Source organism: Primulina eburnea, unplaced genomic scaffold (genome assembly GCF_022965805.1).
Source record: "Primulina eburnea isolate SZY01 unplaced genomic scaffold, ASM2296580v1 ctg462_ERROPOS2638552, whole genome shotgun sequence".
In the NCBI taxonomy this organism is placed as follows: domain Eukaryota; kingdom Viridiplantae; phylum Streptophyta; class Magnoliopsida; order Lamiales; family Gesneriaceae; genus Primulina; species Primulina eburnea.
In genome coordinates, this window is record NW_027331273.1 from 195,258 (window position 1) to 214,390 (window position 19,133).

The following is a 19,133-nucleotide window of genomic DNA, read 5'->3' on the forward strand; positions in this document are numbered from 1 at the left end:
ATTGTACTTCTCAAATGTGTCATGCCCTAAGAAGCTCGTCCATTTCCTTCTTTATTATCTTTTACTTTTCAGGGCCAAAGTGTCGCTTCTTGGTTTGACTTTCCAAGATCCTGGAAGAACACTGAGGTAATGCTCCATGATGCTAGGATAACTCCTCTAAGTTCTTGTGCTAACAAGGCTAGTATATCTGAGTTCGATTTTAGATAAACTATCAAATATTTTTTTACCTGAAGATACAGGTTGGCTGCCACCCTAGTGTTTTTCTGTGTATATCATATCTTCATCTTCTATTATGAACTGAGCTTCTTTTCTAGAGAGAAACTTTCCTTGCTTACCTAATCCAGTTATTACCATCTCTCTCTATTTTCTCTTCACATCTACCTTCACCGCATCCACGTAACAACGGCGAGCCGACTTTTGATCACCACAAATAACCCTATCTCCTTTCCCATTGTGAACTTCAGTTTCTGATAATAAATGGAACTCACAGCTCAGAAATCAGCCAGTGTAGGTCTACCCAACATGCCACTATATGAGTGAAGAACATTTGCAATAGTAAAAAAATGTCATTTTAGTTACACTGAATGATCTAGTCCCTAAAGATCAAGGGAACATTTTCACGCAACGACTACACTGCATGTTCAGTGAACCCGAATAAGGCTATAGTGATAATATCATTCAAAGCTTTCCACCTTCATTTGATCAAGGGTCTATTTAAATAGTATATTAACCGGGTTCTCGTGTCGACAAAGATCATCTAAACATCTTAATTGGAAACATTGAGGGTTACCAACTTCGCATCTTTATGAGGTACGGAAACATCTTTCAGGTCCTCCGGTCCGAATATGATGATTGGATCGGACCTAGGGACAACATCTATGATAAGTGCAATTTATTGTACTTTTATTACTTATTTTAATTTGGAATTTTGCGATTTTTGAGTAGGTTTTACGTGATTTGTTGTTGTTTTTGTTGTTGTAGTTTGGAAGCTTAGAATGAGAGTTTGGAGTATTAAAGTGTTGAATTGGAAAGTGTAAAAGATAAAAAAATACAGAGGCCATATCGCACCCGCGGTCATCTTTACACCGCACCAGCGCTGCTACACCGCACCCGCGCTACAATCCATACAGCACCTGTGCGCGCGCACCAGAACCAACACTGCACCCGTAGTGTCCTCTTGACCGCACCCTCTATCCTTGCAAGATAGAATCCGAAAAATCTGTATTTTGGTGTGCTGCGCATGGAAGTCCAAGATTTTGGTGTGTTGCGGATTGAGGCTTGTCTGGGACTATAAATTGCATCATTTGGTTACCATCTAGGGTAGTGGGGAGCCAAGGGAAGAGTGGAGGCTGCTGCTACGAGATATAAGACTCAAGTGCATCAAGTTCTTTTGGGAAATCTGCTGCACAACTCCGGGGACGGAATCCGAACTTCAAACTCTTGTTCTAAGTTCTTATTTCTTATATTTTTCATTTGATATGTCTTGTTTTAGAACTATGTTTTGTTGTTTTACTTGTGTTATTATGAATTAATTTTTATTTCTAGAGGAAAGATGGAACAAAACTAGAAACCATGTGTTAGAATCTATGAGCTAATCTATTTAAGTTCTTCATATGGTTCATTTGTATTGTTCTAATCTTAATGCTTTCAATTTATTGGTCATAATTTGAATGATTTATATGTTTACAATTTATCACTTGGAAGATGAAATTATAAACAAGAAAGGGGAAAAATACATCAATGGTATTTATAGAGTTCGGGAGTACCTATAATGCTATCGAAGCCCATAAAGAATCTAGTGTTTGATGTGTTATTTAATTGTAGACTGTTAATGGGAACGTTGCAATCTATTCTTAGATAACTAATATCTACTTAACACTCGGGAGAGGGAGTAGATAATTATAGGATTCTTGGCTAATGAATAAGAAGGATTTTAATAACATAGTTACAAAAAATTACACATGATGGACAGTTGCGAGAAATCGGACCTCTAGATCTTTTATTCCATTGTTATTTGTTACAATTTGGTGTTACATTTAAACCCCTTTTCAATTTAATTATTCTTGCAACTAAATATTTTAATTGAATTTTTTAAATAAAGTCGAGACTATTTTAATCACAAGCACTAATATACATTTATATACATACTCCTCGTGGGATCGACACTTGTATTCAAAAATACATTTTACTCTAAATTGACGTCGTGCGCTTGCGAGCAATCAAGAAAACAAGCAATAATCTACTTAGAAACTTTCCAACCTCCTTTCGTAGGCTTTTCTGGCTTTACCTAGGCTTGTCAAATGGGGCTGGGCCAGTCGAGTCCGCCAGCCCCGCCATAGAAATGGGGCGGGCTGGGTTCGGTAAATCTTAACCTAGTTGGAGACGGGCCAAACGGGCTGAGCTCACGCTGGCCGCGGGCTAGGGTGAGGGGGTGGGCGGATAAGGCCTGGTGGCCCGCCCCGCTCGCAAGATATGAATTTATTTTTTTATTTTTTATTTTTTTAAAAAATTGAATTTTTATATTTTTTAGATATATTTTTTAATTTTTATTTGATTTATTTTGAATGAAATTTAACGATAATTAACTTTGCAGTATTTTTTTTATTTTTCACATTTTATTTAACTAATTAATTGTTGATTTATCATATTAATACTCTTAAATTTTGGTTGAACTATTTTATTAAAATTTAATTTTCATTTTGTCAGCATTTCAAATTTTAATATAATTTTTTTAATTAAAAAATTAGCATTTTTTCAAAAAAAATTTAAATATAATAATTGACAAGTTGGGTTGGGTTGTACATTTGGAGGCCCGCCCCGCTAGCCCATTTTGACATGTCTAGCTTTATCTAAATCTCAATCATTGGCTCCTCCGGATATCATATCTATTATACCTCGGATCGTGTCATTTGTATTTGTTCAACCTGAGCCTCCTGGGTAAAGCCTCCATGTTTAGGTCGGTCTCCCTGAGTAGTGCCATCTGATTCACCCATGGAGTTCCCCGGCCTCTTTTGTTAACTTGATATTGTTATTCAGATTGGGTCAGCAAATCCTTCATATGTGGGTCCAAATCCTTCATATGTGGGTCAATCTACATGATTTTGTGCATCTCCTCTCCCAACCTTTTACAATCATTAGTGGTGCGGTCATACTCTTTATGGAACTCGTAGAATTTATTTGAGGTAGATAAGCACAGACCTTTCTTGGCTTGCTTGGGGCATTCCAACTTTCTTCTCTTTTCACAAATCTGTGTAGCCCTTTCCAAACTCATAGCCCCCTGCGCATAAGGGAATGACTCTCCAATTCGGCGATGATCATCAGTCCTTTCTGTCGACTTCTTCTTCCTTACCTGCATCCTTTTATTTGTTCCTGTCTCCTTATCCTTCTCTCCCGACCTACTGTACGTCCTCTTTTGTCTCTGTGAGTAGTCCAGTTTCACATATTTCTCAGCTCGACTTAGGAGCTCATCATAGCTGCGGGGAGGTAGTTTTACCAAGGATTTGAAAATTTCTCCTTCCCAAAGGCCCTGAGTAAAGGCATTTACGAGAGTGTCAGTAGTGGATTTCGGCATTTCCTGAGCAGCGCTATTGAATCATTGAACAAACTCACTCAATGATCCAAATCATTTATAATCCATATTAAATAAGCCTAAATAGGTCTTTAAATACTGTTTACTGGTAACACATTGTTTCACGAAAGAGGTGTAGAATTTATGGAACCTCGTGATAGACTGAGGTTGCAATAGATCGAATAATTTTTGGGCTGGTCCAACAAGGGTAGTGAGGAAGACTTGGCACTTACCCACCCCATATGAGTATCTATGCAATATGGCTGCTTTGTTTAACCTCCTTAAGTGTTCCTCCGGATCTATGCTCCCATCAAAATACTCTATGGTTGGCTGGAAAAAATTGTTGGGGAGGTCTTCATTTAGTATTTCTAGGATAATGGTCTTTTCTTGTCTAGAGGTATGGTCCGACCTCCCACTTGTCGATCTAATCTTCTAATCTCTTCAAAAATGACCTCCAAATGTTCTGAAGGAGGCGAATGTTGAAGAGATAGAGGGAGCGAAGGCGGAGGAGGAGGCAACAAGAGAGGTGGTGGTGGTGGAGTGTGAGGTCGGTTTTGACAAAGGGCGTCATATTCATTCTCCTGATCAACTGAGCTAGATAATCCACAGTGAGGTTCGCTAAATTTCCCCATTGCTTACCATGATTATTGGCCTAATGATCTCTGTGAATAGTTCTTCTTCCTTGTCCAGAAATATCTACGCCCTCAATTGTACTTCCCACATATGGTGCCAACTGATATTGATAAAAATAGTGATACCTACTAAAGGTTCGAAAATATGTTTCGGGAGGTCATCTCGGTTTATCGGATGGTAGCCTCAAAGCACAAGAAAGAACATTAGAAGGGGTTCGAAAGGTTTTTCATCCTTAGTCATTCCGACGTTCAAGTCAGATAATGAAAAAATATAGAGAGTACTTGTGTGTAAGCAATATATGTGAGTGAATAAAGAACATCATCAAACCTGTTATTTATTAGAGAAGAGTAACCATGTGAGTAGAGTTCTTCGTAACTAAAACTCTAGTCTTTATAGGATTTTAAATCTCTTAAAATTATTTTCTTGTTAGAATCTAGATTCTCACAATCTAATATAAGATTTGATCAAATATTTATGATATTCCATACTTAAGGGATTTGTACATCTAACTATGGGCTCATTTGATACACGAACTTTGTTGAGGCGTAATGTGTTAATATTGGCCCTCCCGAGAGCTTGGCTTGAGAGGTCGACATACTGAATTAACTCATTTGGAAAATGAGTGCATGTAGTTAGGTCGGCTGGCTGTCAGCCATGACTCCCTTAGTTGCCATAATTGGGAGGTCGGTTAAGATAAGCTCCCAGATGACCTACTGGTGAAATCTGGTTTTTGGGTCCAATATGAGTCCTTGGTTGACCTCCAGATTCCATCTGGCTATTGGATTAATTAACATATGAATTTTTATTATCTAGGCTGTCGAGACCGAGCTGACTTCATTTCACGAATATCAGATAAGAATAAAAAAATAAATTGATATTTCATGGAATTTCATAAAATCTGAGTTACGGAGAAAATAATCATTTTTATTATTAATTTTGTTTATAATTTACTCGAAGATTTTAATTCTTCTATTCAAATTTCACAAAAATATCATTTTCCTACTATTAATTCACACCCACATGTATTAGATATTTAGAAAACATTAATTCAAATCAATTTAAGTTTTCTATTTAAAATCTATATATTAATTAATCTTTAAAGACCTACACCCTTTATACTATTAAAATCTTATTTTTCAATATTTATTAGAGCTCAGAGCACCATCAAATAAGAGACAATTGGGCTGAGATGAGAAGCAAAAAAAGACATCCACAGTAGCAAGGTAGAAATTAGAAAAAGCAAAGCAGCTGACCTCGAAACCTGAAGCCTTAAAAAGAACTATGAAATTACAAAGGATCCGAAGGCATTAGGAGTGAAGTGCCCAAGATGAACCATGTAATAACAGTTTAGATGCTGAAAAAATGAATGTAGAGGAAATTGGAAGCCACCCTCTAACTGATATTGACAGAAGGTATAATATCCAAGAGGAAGAGTGTGGGCTCGGTCCTCGGATTTGGGGAAGGAAAACTTATAATCACGAGAGGCTTGTGATAAGGCTCAGAGTAGATCCTCGTCCCAGGCATCCAACCAAGAAGTGTAGTGCTCGATCCAAGGGGAATCACCCGATCTAACAAAATCTTCCTTACCTGTATAAAAACCAAGTTGATTCCAAACTGGGTCGTCGTCCTCAGGGGCTTGGTGGAAGTTGATCCCCTCATCTACGAGGTACTTCCCGGTAGATCTCCTCAGAGGTCAACAACATGTAATGGTTAGGGGATGCGATAAATAAATACTTGCATAAGTAAAAGCTGAAGAAGGATCGGGAGTTCTGATTAAGATTAAGGTCAGAGCTAAGCTAAAGAAGGAGACCTAAACAAGTTCGGACAGTTGATCTTAATCCAATAATACATCTTAGATCGTCTCGAAGTACGAAAAATTTAATGTTGGAGGTAATGATGAGACTGCGTTTCAAATTTAGGTCGTGAATTTGTCAAGTGGTCATAGTCCTCACCTCACTCGACCTCAGCCTTAGGTCTGTCGAGAGAGCGTGCTATGCGAACTTCAGGTCTTCGACATCAGCTCGACTTGGGAAGAGGGACTTATGATACTTGTGGAATGAAGTGAGCCACTCTCGACATCCGATATAGTAAAAGGTTATCTATTAAAATACCCAATAGCCAGATGAAGCCTCGAGGTCATGGAAGGACTCACTTCGAGCCCAATAACCATGTTTCACTGGGAGGTAATCTGGGAGCCCATCCCAACCGACCTCTCAAATACTCATTATGACAATTAAACGAGTCATGGCCGACCTCCCAGCGAACCTAAATACATGCCCTCATTTTCCAAATGAGGGAATTCATTATAGTGACCTCCTGAGCTGAGAGTGTCAGCTCATTACTCACCAATAGAGTTCGAGTATCGAATGAACCCATAGTCAGACGTACAAATCCTTAAGGAAGGAATATCATAAAGATTTGATCCAATCTTTTATAAGATTCAAAGAATCTAGAATCCAACAAGAAAAGAGTTTTAAGAGATTTAGAATCCTGTAAAGACTAGAGTTTTAGGCATTGAAGTACTTTAATTATATGGTAACTCTTCTCTTATAATTATTAGGTTTGATGGTGTTATTTATTCGCTCACATATGTTGCTTACACACAAACACTCTATATATTTTTCTCATTCTCTGACTTGAGCACTGGAGATGCTACATTGAAAAACCTTTAACGTTTTTATTTATGCTTTTAGGCTGCCGTCCGACGGCTTACCTCCCAAAACATATCCCCACCCTTCGGCAGGTACCACTCTTTTTATAAACATCACTATCTTTTCCAATGCTAAAATGTTACTTCCAATTCTAATCCCACCAAATTTCATGGTACTAAACACACACAAAAATAAAACACTATGATCCTAATTCCTTATTAAATTAGTATTACTATATTTTTTAATATAGTATAATATCATTAATAAATAATAATATTAGTATGGTAATTAAAATATGTAGTGATATAACAGCTTTAAACTTTGTACAAAATCATTCATATTTTAACATTTTATAATATTTCAACACATCAAAATACATAGAATTTGGTGTTCTGGTACGGGTTCAGGTCTGTTATTCTTTTAACAAAATCGGGTTTAGGTTGGTGTCGATTGTAGTACCCGACATAAATTAAAGACCGCATTTTTTCAAAGTTTCAAATTTTTATTTAATGAATAATTAAAGAAATAAATATTAACAAAAAATGAAAACAAAAGAGACATTTTTGTAACCCGAGAATACCCGACCCGACCCCACGCCCACCCAGTTGAGTGTAGTGGAGTCTGATTCTCATACCGAAAATAAAATAATATAATCAGAATCAGCCTCTGAACTTTAGTATTCCTATTCCATGCTTAATAAAATTATAATTCAATTTTATTTCAATTAATATGAATTAAGCGAGTTTAATTTCTTATTTAAAAAATAGCACAATGAAGAAGAAAAATTTATGCTACCAGCCAGTCCCAACTAATTTGGCGTTATGGCTTATGAAAGATTGAGATGGCTCAAAGACCAAACTAACACATCAGAACTTCATTTTTGCTTGTTAAACCGAAACCAACAGGAAACAGAGGATCATATGACTCATCTTCGGCGTTACTAGGAATTTGTGCGACATTTTTAAACCAGGTGACCGGGAGTCGTCCTTGGAACTCATGATCTCCAAAGATAACATCAGCAATCCCGGTTGCTTCACTTCCCGGTAACCATGCAGCAACAAGGGCAGTCATCTTCTCCAAAATCCGAGGTTCTAAAGCCAAAGGCCTACCGGATATCAAGATTATTAACGTGGGAATGGCTTCAGAAACAAGACTTATTAGCTCGGCACCATTGAAATGAATTTTGAGATCTTTACTGTCGCCACCAGATTCCACGTATGGACCTTCGCCCACAACCACAATCGCGAAAGAGTAATTCCTTCCAATTAAGGTGGATGCAGATGGATTTTGTTCGTATATCACTTCTGTTTCAGGCCCAACAGCGTTTTTTATAGCATCCAAAATGGTAGTCCCTGTCATGAACATAGTGAACTATAAAGTTGTAGTCTTGAAGTTTGAATTCAGGCATAATTTGATTTTTGTTAAAAAAAATTTAAAATTGAATCTAAGATGAAATACTCATGATCTAGATCTGACCGGTATAAGTATTGATTACACTCAATATCACACCCAGATATTAGCCTACGTGCACAAAAGCGCACTAGTACGACACATAACCAAGCAAAGTATGTCGATGCTGCTGATAATTTCTGTTCAAATTGAGCTAAATTCAAAAACTAGTTCGATTCCTCTGCTATCTAACACTAAGTGAGAACCATGTTCCAAAGAAAATAATTATGGATGAGCAATCTTTGATATATTTTGGAATTATGACCATAAGACGCCAAATTTCAAACTGTTCTTGATTATTTATTTGAAAAGCAAACGGATTCCAAATCAAATAAATATAATTTTGAATAAGAAAGAAGTTAAATTCCTTTCATGATTTGCCCACATGGAAGAGAAATTCAATTTATACCGGAAGAATTTGAGATAAAAGAATGCAGGTACTATAGAAGCAGAACAAGATGCAAATTGTTGAATGGTATTCAAGACCAATATAATGGGCAATAGTAGTTTGTGTCCCTTGTGCTTTATTTGGAGATGAATGAATCCCCAAAATGACTTACCAGTCGTAATTCTACCGCTTTTCCCCTCCCATGTTGCAGTCCATCCCCCACATTGATATCCCAGATCATCAGCATGCTTTCCAACTACAAGAATTCGTTTGGCGTTTCGGTCCAGTGGAAGAAATGGTTTCTTCAGATCCTTTCCATTCTTTAACAGAACTAATGACTTTCGAACCGCTTCACGTGCTATTACCTTGTGTGACTGACACAATAATGAACTATATTTAAGTCTTTCAAGCAACGATCAAATTTTTTTTATACTCGATTCCCTTTTAAGCGTCTTTTTAATTAAAAGTTCAGCCAAAAACGAGTTTAATATATAGCATGTTTTTTTAATCTTTTATTTTTTTAAAAAACATTATCATAAAACTTTCACCTTTAAATGTGTGCCAAGAAGCAAAGTCAACCTGTACGGAGTCCATGAGTGAAGAATTTCATACTTTAATCACGTTTGCATATATCAGAACAGGACATATAAAAGCACAAAAAATTGTTAAGCTCACCTCACAATTAACTGAATCGAGCAAAGATTCATCACTCATGGAATGTTCAAAGAGGCCAGAAACGAACTTTACTCTCAGAATTCTTTCAACCGCATCATTGATTCTAGCAATTGGGATCTCACCTGAATTCACCAGATGCATCAAATCTTCCAGAAATAATTGAAACCGATAAGGCACCATCACCTGGTGAAACACACAAAAAACGTTACAATGTTTATTGTTATAGACTGGGTTAAAATTTCAACGGACGGGGATCCTTTACCATATCAACTCCTGCACTGACTGCTGACAGAATGCTCTGCCTGTAGTTGGATCCATGAGGACTTGAAAGCCGGTCCAGCCCTTCAGAGTCAGAAATGACAAATCCCTGCAAGAGAGTCTCACCCTTCATTGTTTGTGGAAATTAAGCTAACTCGACAGAATTACTGAGTAAGGTAAATCATAGCAAGCCAAAAAAGGAAATAGCGAGGATGTATTGAGATATTGCAACTATTGTATTTGTGATTTCGTTGTAATTTCTCTCTTTAAAATCCAAATTTGTGCCTTTACTTGCACTTTGTAAATCTCAAATCTTTAGTTTCGTATTTTATACCCAATCTCACTGTCGACCACATGAACTCAAATGCATTGAGTAACTAAAATGGTTCCAAGCATCAATTCAACAGAGAGACACATGTACAGAATTCTTGTCCCGTCCATATTTTCCTTAAAAGTTATAAAAAATTATTTTGCCTCGTGTCATGTCCATCTGTCAATGTCTCATTCTGACAATCACGGGCTTATGTTTAGGGGTTAAATTGAGCAACAAACATTTTTTTCACTCCTCTTCGTAGCAAAAGTTCTGAAAAGAATGGCGGTTATGGTAAAACAAATATCAAAGATAGAGACCGACAGAAATTTATAATCAATACCAGTCTCCGGACACAAAATAAATAAACCTGGTTTCCACAAATTGTAAAAGGGGCTTAGCTTGGGATACTCATAGAATCCATCAGCCTACCTTAAATCCAAGCTTCTCTTTCAAGATCCGAGTAAGAAGAAAATGGTTACTATGTAATTTTTCTCCGTTCCAGCTAGAGTAGGATGCCATGATAGTACATACTCCCTGAGAAATACAATCAAGGTAAGGAGCCATGTGGATCCTCTCTAGTTCATCATATGATACTATGGTATCTCCCTCGTTTATACCATTCTTGGTGCCACCATCTCCTACAAAATGCTTTGCACATGCAACAACATTTTTTCTGGAGTTTAACACACTGATCAGTCAAGTCACGAGATAAAAGAAGCAAAGTCGATGACAAAAAAATTTCAAGGGAAACAGGATCTAGATGAAGCGATACAACAGAAAGAAGACAATTTATTGATATAATATCTCCAGTATCCATCTGTGCTCTACTAAAAGTACAAGATCTATTAGATTTCGCTACCATATTGAGACAACATTGAGAAGGACGATCTCTCCAGTAAGATATCACAATTTTCCACATCAAATTTGTATACCTTCCAAGATTGAACTACTTATGAAATAAAGATCCAATATCAGAAAGAATATTCAAAGAAAATCCAAAATAATTTTGACATCATGTGATACTATTTACAACACAGCAAGGTTCATACAGGTGCATAGATTGAAGTTCCTTTACCTCCCAGCCATAAATGGGTAACCAATAGGATGTCCATGGGGTGGTTCTCCTTGCAAACCCGTGATGATCGAGGTCATGTTTTTAACAATTTGAGTGTCTTCACCGTAACTTTCATAGGATCGTCCCCATCTAGGATCCCTACACACCTGTAAAAATCATCTTAAAACATGAAGACAAACTAATACAGAATGACCAACCACCCATGAATGATCAGAAACTAATCATCCAGTTTAGATTATTATATTTGCTGTGATATTCAACTTTTCCTCATTTCAAAAATTTTAGAAAATTAATTTGAGTTCCACTATTCCAGTCAAATAAGAAAAGTAAGGACAAAAATAGAATACAAAGTATGATTATGTTATGTTTAGATCTTAGATTGACTAATACAAATGCCCAAAAAAATATTTCTTTGGTGATTAAAATTAAATGAGGCAAAAAGATTAAAATATGAAACTTATGATACACATCAAACACTTTCTACATTTCCCATCATATCCATACATTTGAAAGGTCTAAAAAGTATGACTTCAGATTGAGAAGTTTTCATTTTTTTATCTAATTAACTTTCTCCAAGATCTTATATAATAATGAATGCAAAAGCATTGGCAACGAAAGTAAGACTCATAAAATACTGAAACTACGGAAACTTACAGCAACACATGGAGCAAAAGTATAGTGAACCCCACTTGCCCTTACTTCAATTGCTGTAGCAGCCCCAATCCTCCGAGCCAAATCAGAATCTCTATATGAATGTCATAACATTTTTAAGCTATGCGAACATCATTAAGAATATAAATGGTTTCATGATTCAATAGCGAGTGACCTGGTGGCTCCAAGGCCTATGTTGTGAGGAAAAATGGTTGCACCATACACATTGTTATTACCATGAACAGCATCAGTCCCATACAACAGAGGAATCCCGAGCCGAGATTCCAATGCCAACTTCTGGAAATTATTTGACATTTCTGCCCAATCTAAAGATTTAGCATTCTCGAATGGTCCACTTCCACCAACACTCAGTATGCTACCTGCACCGACCAGACATACAAATGCAATCAACGTCAAACATAAGGTAACTGGTATTGAAAGTCCTAAAATATCTACCATATCTGATTACAAATTCTTGGTATATGCAGAAACAAATACAAACGATCCCTTAGTGCGTAACATAAAAACAACGTGCGCCAACCCAAAAACAAGATATAATCAAAGTCGAAACTTTACCTTCAAGCATAGTGATTGAACCATATACAAACTTAAATTTTGTATACTCCATGATTAAGCTAGTAAACTAAAACAATTGAAACCCAATTAAGGTGCTGAAAATAAGATATACTTGAAGCCCATTTGCCATGATTCATCAGCAATACAAGAAAAGCGTAAAAAGGTATGTCAGACCTATAGAGAGGTCTTTGATGGCATAAGGGGAGGCTACACTTCGTTCGATCTGCGTCATTTGGCCAAGCTTTTCAGGGAGAGTCATCCGAGAGAGAAGGTCTTTGACTCTAACTTCAACTGGAGCATTAGGGTCCTTGTAAATGCAGCCCATGGCAGTAGATAAGCTGATATCCATAGGACCAAAAGGTTGATTCAGCTGGAACGAGGAGGCGACGATAACATACGAAGTTGCTTGTTTCTCAACGGCTTTGTGGGAAACCGAATTAGTAGGTAGGCAGTGTCGCGTTTTCTGCTAAGCTAAAATCGTGTTCTATCGTTTCTGTTTTTTCCTCATAGTTGCTGAAGTCGTCTCTTTGGTACCGTTCGTTTTTTAATTAAAAAGGATAATAATGTCGCACAAATTTATATGCCACGACATGTAACATTTTCAGTTTCACCACTCAAACCGCCTACTATTTTGTACAAAACTAAAAGAGCGAATGAGTCAAAAAAAATGTCGAGTTAGTGAGTAAATAAACATTTGATCGAGTTAGTGAGTAAATAAACGTTTGATCAAATGATCAAGAATTTGATTTATCCTATTAACAATTTTTCAAACGAACTTGTTAAATATAATCTTCATAATTTGCGTGATTTTCAAATTATTACGTTAGCTCAAAAATTTACCCATTGTGCATGGACAGGTAACAACTATAAACCTCGGCCTTATATTTGGATCCAACAAAAATTATATACAAGACTTGCGTATCTACATTCTTTGGATCATGGTATCCAAAAACAAAAATTTGACGATCACCGAAAAGACCAGCATTTAGCTGTTTAAAAACTTTTAAAAACATATACCTAAAGATGATCGTGCAGTGTATGATTTATGAAATGTATATACATATAACCTTATTCCTGATAGGAGTTGACATTCATCATACTCACAGATAACGTATACAAGGTGTTACAAAATCTACTCTATACAGCGTATGCAGATTTTAACATCCACAGAAGTCACAGCTCGATGCTACTATACCTTCACCAGATTTGCGGTTTTCCTAGCTTTTTCCACTGTTTTTAAAGCATTTTTACAATCCAGAGCTTATATCTTCGCATGTGAATATATACGAGACATGGGCCGATCAGATTAGCATCCGATAGACGCTTACAAAGTGTAAGGTAAGTATCCACATTTCCTGGCTGTTGAATCCCTCTGCTTAACCCCTGAAGCACAGCTGCTCTGTCCAAGAATTCTGGATACAAACTTTGGTCGAGCATTTTCATAACTGTATCAGCAGCATTCTTGAAATGACCACCTTTAATGTAACCTCTCAACAACCAAGATAACGTTTTTTTTCTCCTCAAAGAACTGCCAACCTCCATACGAGTAAGCAACCGACTTACAGAACCGGCCTCTTTTTGCGAAGCACAAATAGCCAACACAATGTCATAAATATCAGCATCAGCCTCCTTACCGATGAGCTTCATTTCCCATAACTGTTGCTCTGCCTCACCTCCACGCCCAGCACAGACGTACATAGCCAGAAGTCTCTCATGTACCATTCCAAGAAACGAGGGGCCTCCCTCTTCAACAACCCAATTAGATAAAAGGAGCCCATAAGCCAACAGATCTTCTTGATACTTCTCCATGAGGCTAACATGTTCCGAATTTAGTTGAGCGATCAGACCAGTCTTGGTGTAGCCCTTTAGCTTGCGTAAAGCTTTAGCAAATTCGTTAAGCTCTTTGACCAGAGCAGTCATTGCTATCAAATAACTATATATCTCTGGCTTCAAACCAGATTCTCTAAGGTGAATCACGAATTTGGCAGCATCCACATATTTACCCTCCTCCTAAACGACAAAGGCATCTCGATAGTGTTAAGAAAAGACCATCATAAATAAATGAACAACGTGCGAAGAAACTATGAGAATATCCATGAATTACAGCATACACATGATGGAAGAGACGGCATTTAGGTCACATAACATCCACGCAGGTACATTACATCATTAGAGGACAAGAGTTTATTAACAACAGGTTTAAAATCACAGGAAGTCTTGCACACGCCTTTTCTGGCCAAAAGCAGTTCATCCAAAATTTGAGAGATTGATGAATTCCTAGGAAAAAGTTAATTGGTGGCAATGCATATTTAGCAGTATGGGATACATATAATCATGTCACCATACTTTGGGGCACATTAGCGAAGAGGAAGAAATCGATATAGACGACCCAAACAAGTGATCGGTGCATTTTTTATTTTCTAAATCATTCAACCATAAAATCAATTTCCCTAAATTAATTCAGCAACTACATGAACGAAAATCCAGCCCACCCAGCAAAACCACAAACAAGGCAACAACTACAAGGCACAGAAAAAGAAAGGACAGCCGAGTCACAACTATCTACCCATTTCAATTCAATAACATAAAACAAGAAAACAAGAACCGTTGGAGTAACATGGCGATGCAAACTAAAAGCATTCATCATAAACGATAGATGAAATATAAAACAACATAAGAGTGTGATTGCTGATCCAAAACAGTAAAACAAGAACATAGTTATCAAGGTATTAGCAATTACCATCATCTTCCATGCAAGGTATCCTGCCGGGCCGCCCTTATTCCCCTCGGATTCTCCATCAGGAAAGGAGGAAATCCCTCTTCTCAACACCTCTTTAACAAACAAAACTGTGTCTTCCTTCTCCCCAGCTTCCCAATACAATGAAATAACCTTCTCAGTCATACTAAAATTGGTCTTCAAGCCAACGCAATCCATATCTACCAAGAGATCAACCACATCTTCTACCTTGTTCTTCTCCTCTATCAACTTCTTCACCCAAGTACACATGATTGATACCATCAACTCCAGCGTCTCCTTGTCGACTTTATTCTCCTTTTTCAGCCACTCAAACACCTCCAACGCACACCAAGAATCCCTCCCCTCCTGCGCAAAGTACACCAAGACTAGCTGCAACTCACGGGCCGACAATTTATCGTTCAATTCCTCAAGAACATCCGATGGTTCCCGAACCATTCGCTCCAGTTCCTCGATTGCTTCGAAAAACCCTTCACTCATTTCCTCTTCGCCATCGCTTGTGACAAACATGTCCAATTGAACCGACTTCAAGATTCCGAGATCTTGAAGCTTGTTTCTTCTCGTGAATAAAGAAGCAGCGTTGTCGGAGCTCGAAAGTCTGGCAAAAGATCGAAATTTGAGCTTGCTGGGCTTCGGGGTCGCAAGAGAAATACGACGACTCGAAGAGGAACAAAAAGTGAGACCCAAGTCGCTGATGGCAGTAATCCCACTAACAGACGACATGTTTTTTCTAGAAAATCGGTTACAAGAAATGGTTGATGTTGGCAGAGCAAAATTGGGGAAACGAATATGGCGGTCAAGCTCTCGTAGTAAATTTCAAATCCAATTCTTGATAATTCCCTGGCCGGTCTATCCTCCGAAATTCAGATTAAACAACGCAGTTCCAAGCTTAATCATTAGAGGGAGATGAAACTCCGGAACGATCCTACCAACCCATCTGTGTATGTGATGGAGTAAACAGAAAGCGACTTTTATATATAAATATATATATATATATATATATATATATATATATATATGTTGTATGTATATATATGTGTGTGTGTGTGTCAGACTCAAAAAAGAAGAAAAAGAAACGACGGTGGGTAAAATGAATCTCTCAGCGCTAACTTTGAAGCCACAAAATGAATATATGCTGACCGTGGAAGCTTACGGATAATGGAGACATATTTTCATATATTAATTAATCAACTAAAAATCAGCATTTTAAAAAATCCATTTAAACTTGAAACTCTGTTTTGAAAATTAAACAGAAAAAAAACGTTTAATCATCTAATAACTAAAAATCCTACATCAACCTTTAAAAATATTAACTAACATCTAAATAATGCATAAAAATCTTTACTAAATTCTTTAACAATAATCTTTTGAATCTTTTATCTATCAAGCTAATGCCTAAAACAAAATGTCCCTCGGAAGTGTACTGCCGTACTTAATCCACTCAAACGTTAGCACCTCCTCATATCATCAAATCATGCAACATTCAAATCTAGTGAGACTAATGACTCAGCACGTTCTAAACATGAGTAGCAAATAATACGAATACAATCACAAGCATTAAAAGCATACTTATTTAAAATAGTTTTAAGCATAAATAAATCGTAAAATCATTTAATCGTAGAGCTTTCAATCTTTTATTATTTTGGGTGAAGTTTGATCTTCGAAAGTGACTAGCATTTATCATCTGGTCGACTGATAAGTCTTCAACTCCACATGGTCCATGGGGACGGGCACTAGGAACCGTCATGGAAATACGATAGTTAAGCTCTCTCTGGGGTATTTTCCCGTAAAAGGCTCCCTCTGGGGTATTTTCCCTTACGACATCTCATAAAATTGTAAGTTCATTGTTTCTTATGAAAACCGATCCCCCACATATCCTCTATCATTTGTCACAGTCAATTCATATCCCTCAAAAATATTTTTCCTTTTCTTTTTAGAGCATAAAATATCATGACACAGTAAAAATTACAAAGTTTTACCATAAATCATAAAAAATCATATTTTCATCAATGTCACATTCAATTCACATCTCACAAAAATATTTTTCCGTTTCTTTTTAGAGCATAAATATCATGACTTTCAAAAATAACATGTTTAACAGTAAAAATTACACAGATTTACCATAAATCATAAAAAAATCATATTTTCATCAAAATCATCAATTTATATCTTTAGCATGCACTATGATCCCTCGGGACGCTGTAAATCTTTTTCGTATTACCCAAGTGTAAAATGACCGTTTTGCCTCTAGACGTTTTATTTTCCATTTTGACATTTTCTTACTTTTATTGACCGTTTTGCACGCGCCACAAAACACGTGGGGCGGCTCATGCGTATTTGAAATAATTTTTTTAAAATTTTGCATTTTTCTTAACAGATGGATTTATTTTTTTTAAATCTTTTTATTTTCATTTGTAACCGTTGTAAATTTTCTATTTTTTAAATATTTAATTAAATTTGAATTAAATTATAAAAAATCCAAAAAATTTGTAACGGCTATATAACGGCTAGTTTTAATACTCTTCTATTAATTCCCACAAATATGTACACATATTTTCATTACAACTCACTACACTCTCCAATTCTACTCTGTAATATTCTCCCATCTATTTTTTTTAAGTTCCAAAAATCTTATTTTCTATCCGAAATTGATTAAAATAATAAGGTATTTTTTACAAATTTCTTGAATTCTACAAATAACCCGCAAAAATATCCATTTTCCCAAAATCCACAAATTCCACCAAATTATCAATACCCACATCTATTTCCAAATATGACGTTTCCTCCCAAAAATCTTCAAAATTTCCAAGGTTTTGGAAATTCTATGAATCATCTGAATTATTCCCCTTGAGGTCCATATCAACCGCTTCCTGCCGAATATTTGCAAAACATGAGTCAACTGTATTTCACGCTGCCGGTTGTTCATGGATATAGTAACCCACACAAAAATGTTATGTCTTTCACATCTTCGATGTCGACTGAACCTGCAACTCCGAATTTTGTCTCGGAGACACAACTTTTCCGATCGTGAATCCCCAATTGAGGTGGTCAATCTAGAAAAAGCGGTTTCAAATGCTGAGTGTTCAAGAAAGAGTTCAAGTTGGATACAGATTGAAGATGAGGTCTTAGCGAGAAGTTTTGTCACTATCAGCGATGATCCAATATATGGCAATGATCAAAAGACGGATGCTTTTGGGGACGTGTTGCAAGCTACTATAATGAGAATTGTCCCCCAGGTTCAAACACCAGAAGTGAAAATGTTATACGGTCACATTAACACAATACAATCCAAAAGAAGGTATATCGATTCAACGCAAATTATAATATTGTTTACAGTTCATATCGAAGTGGTCACAGTGACGAAGATTTATTGAGGTTTGCGTACGAAAAATATTTTAATGCCCGAGATTTGTGGTGTTGTTAATTTGAAATGATTAATTGATTAATTGATGTGATTATAGACAGAACGGATCAGACCGGGGAAGTCGGAAAGAAGTTGGAATTATGTGCGAGGAAAAGACCTCGCGCATATGCGCGACCTTTCCGGGCGCATATGCGCGAGGTAGGCAGAGGACCCCGCGCATATGCGCGATATGGATCCGCGCATGTCCGTGAGGGTACTCGATAGTTGTGAAGAATTGTGAAGGACCTCGCGCATATGCGCCGAATGAGGGCGTGCATATGCGCGAGCTGCCGTGTGAAGGACGCGCCGAGACATATTGTCTTACGCATATGCGTCGAGACAGGTCGCGCATATGCACGAGACGTGCTGGGCATAGAATGAGCCACCTAGCCTTCTCATGCAATATAATGTGTAAACTCGTTTCATTCTTCAGAATTTTGCAATAATCGATCAGAAACTTCTCTAGCTTCTTTATAGCTGTGAATTGTGATTGTACAAGATGTGCCCGTCCGATTTTGAATCCGACTTCAGTACTGTGTTCCTATCGATGCAGGCTACAACTGGACGTAAGTTTTATTAAGTTTTTATATGTCTTGAAATTATGATATTGCCAGAATCGGATATGATTCATATATGATGTTCTTGACATGTTAGACATCGTATAATCGAAATCGGATTGAAGAGTGGATACCATATGAAATTGTTATGAATTTCTGATTGGATATGATTGAGATTTGA

General features: G+C 36.9%; 2 protein-coding genes across 2 annotated transcripts; both read right to left on the reverse strand.

The window, feature by feature from the left end:
* Positions 1-7,669: 7,669 nt before the first annotated feature.
* On the reverse strand, positions 7,670-12,657 carry LOC140821226 (uncharacterized). Its single transcript, XM_073181658.1, has 9 exons — positions 12,412-12,657; positions 11,837-12,041; positions 11,665-11,755; positions 11,011-11,156; positions 10,365-10,608; positions 9,627-9,731; positions 9,365-9,547; positions 8,862-9,063; positions 7,670-8,204 (listed from the first exon to the last, which is right to left on the reverse strand). The coding sequence occupies exons 1-9, from the start codon at positions 12,584-12,586 to the stop codon at positions 7,711-7,713; spliced, it is 1,845 nt and encodes a 614-aa protein (XP_073037759.1). The 5' UTR covers positions 12,587-12,657; the 3' UTR covers positions 7,670-7,710.
* Positions 12,658-13,287: 630 nt separating this feature from the next.
* Positions 13,288-15,999, reverse strand: LOC140821224 (pentatricopeptide repeat-containing protein At2g30100, chloroplastic-like). The gene is made up of 2 exons (XM_073181656.1): positions 14,978-15,999; positions 13,288-14,247 (listed from the first exon to the last, which is right to left on the reverse strand). Exons 1-2 carry the CDS (start codon positions 15,713-15,715, stop codon positions 13,474-13,476), a joined length of 1,512 nt encoding a protein of 503 aa, XP_073037757.1. The 5' UTR covers positions 15,716-15,999; the 3' UTR covers positions 13,288-13,473.
* Between the last annotated feature and the right edge of the window lie 3,134 nt (positions 16,000-19,133).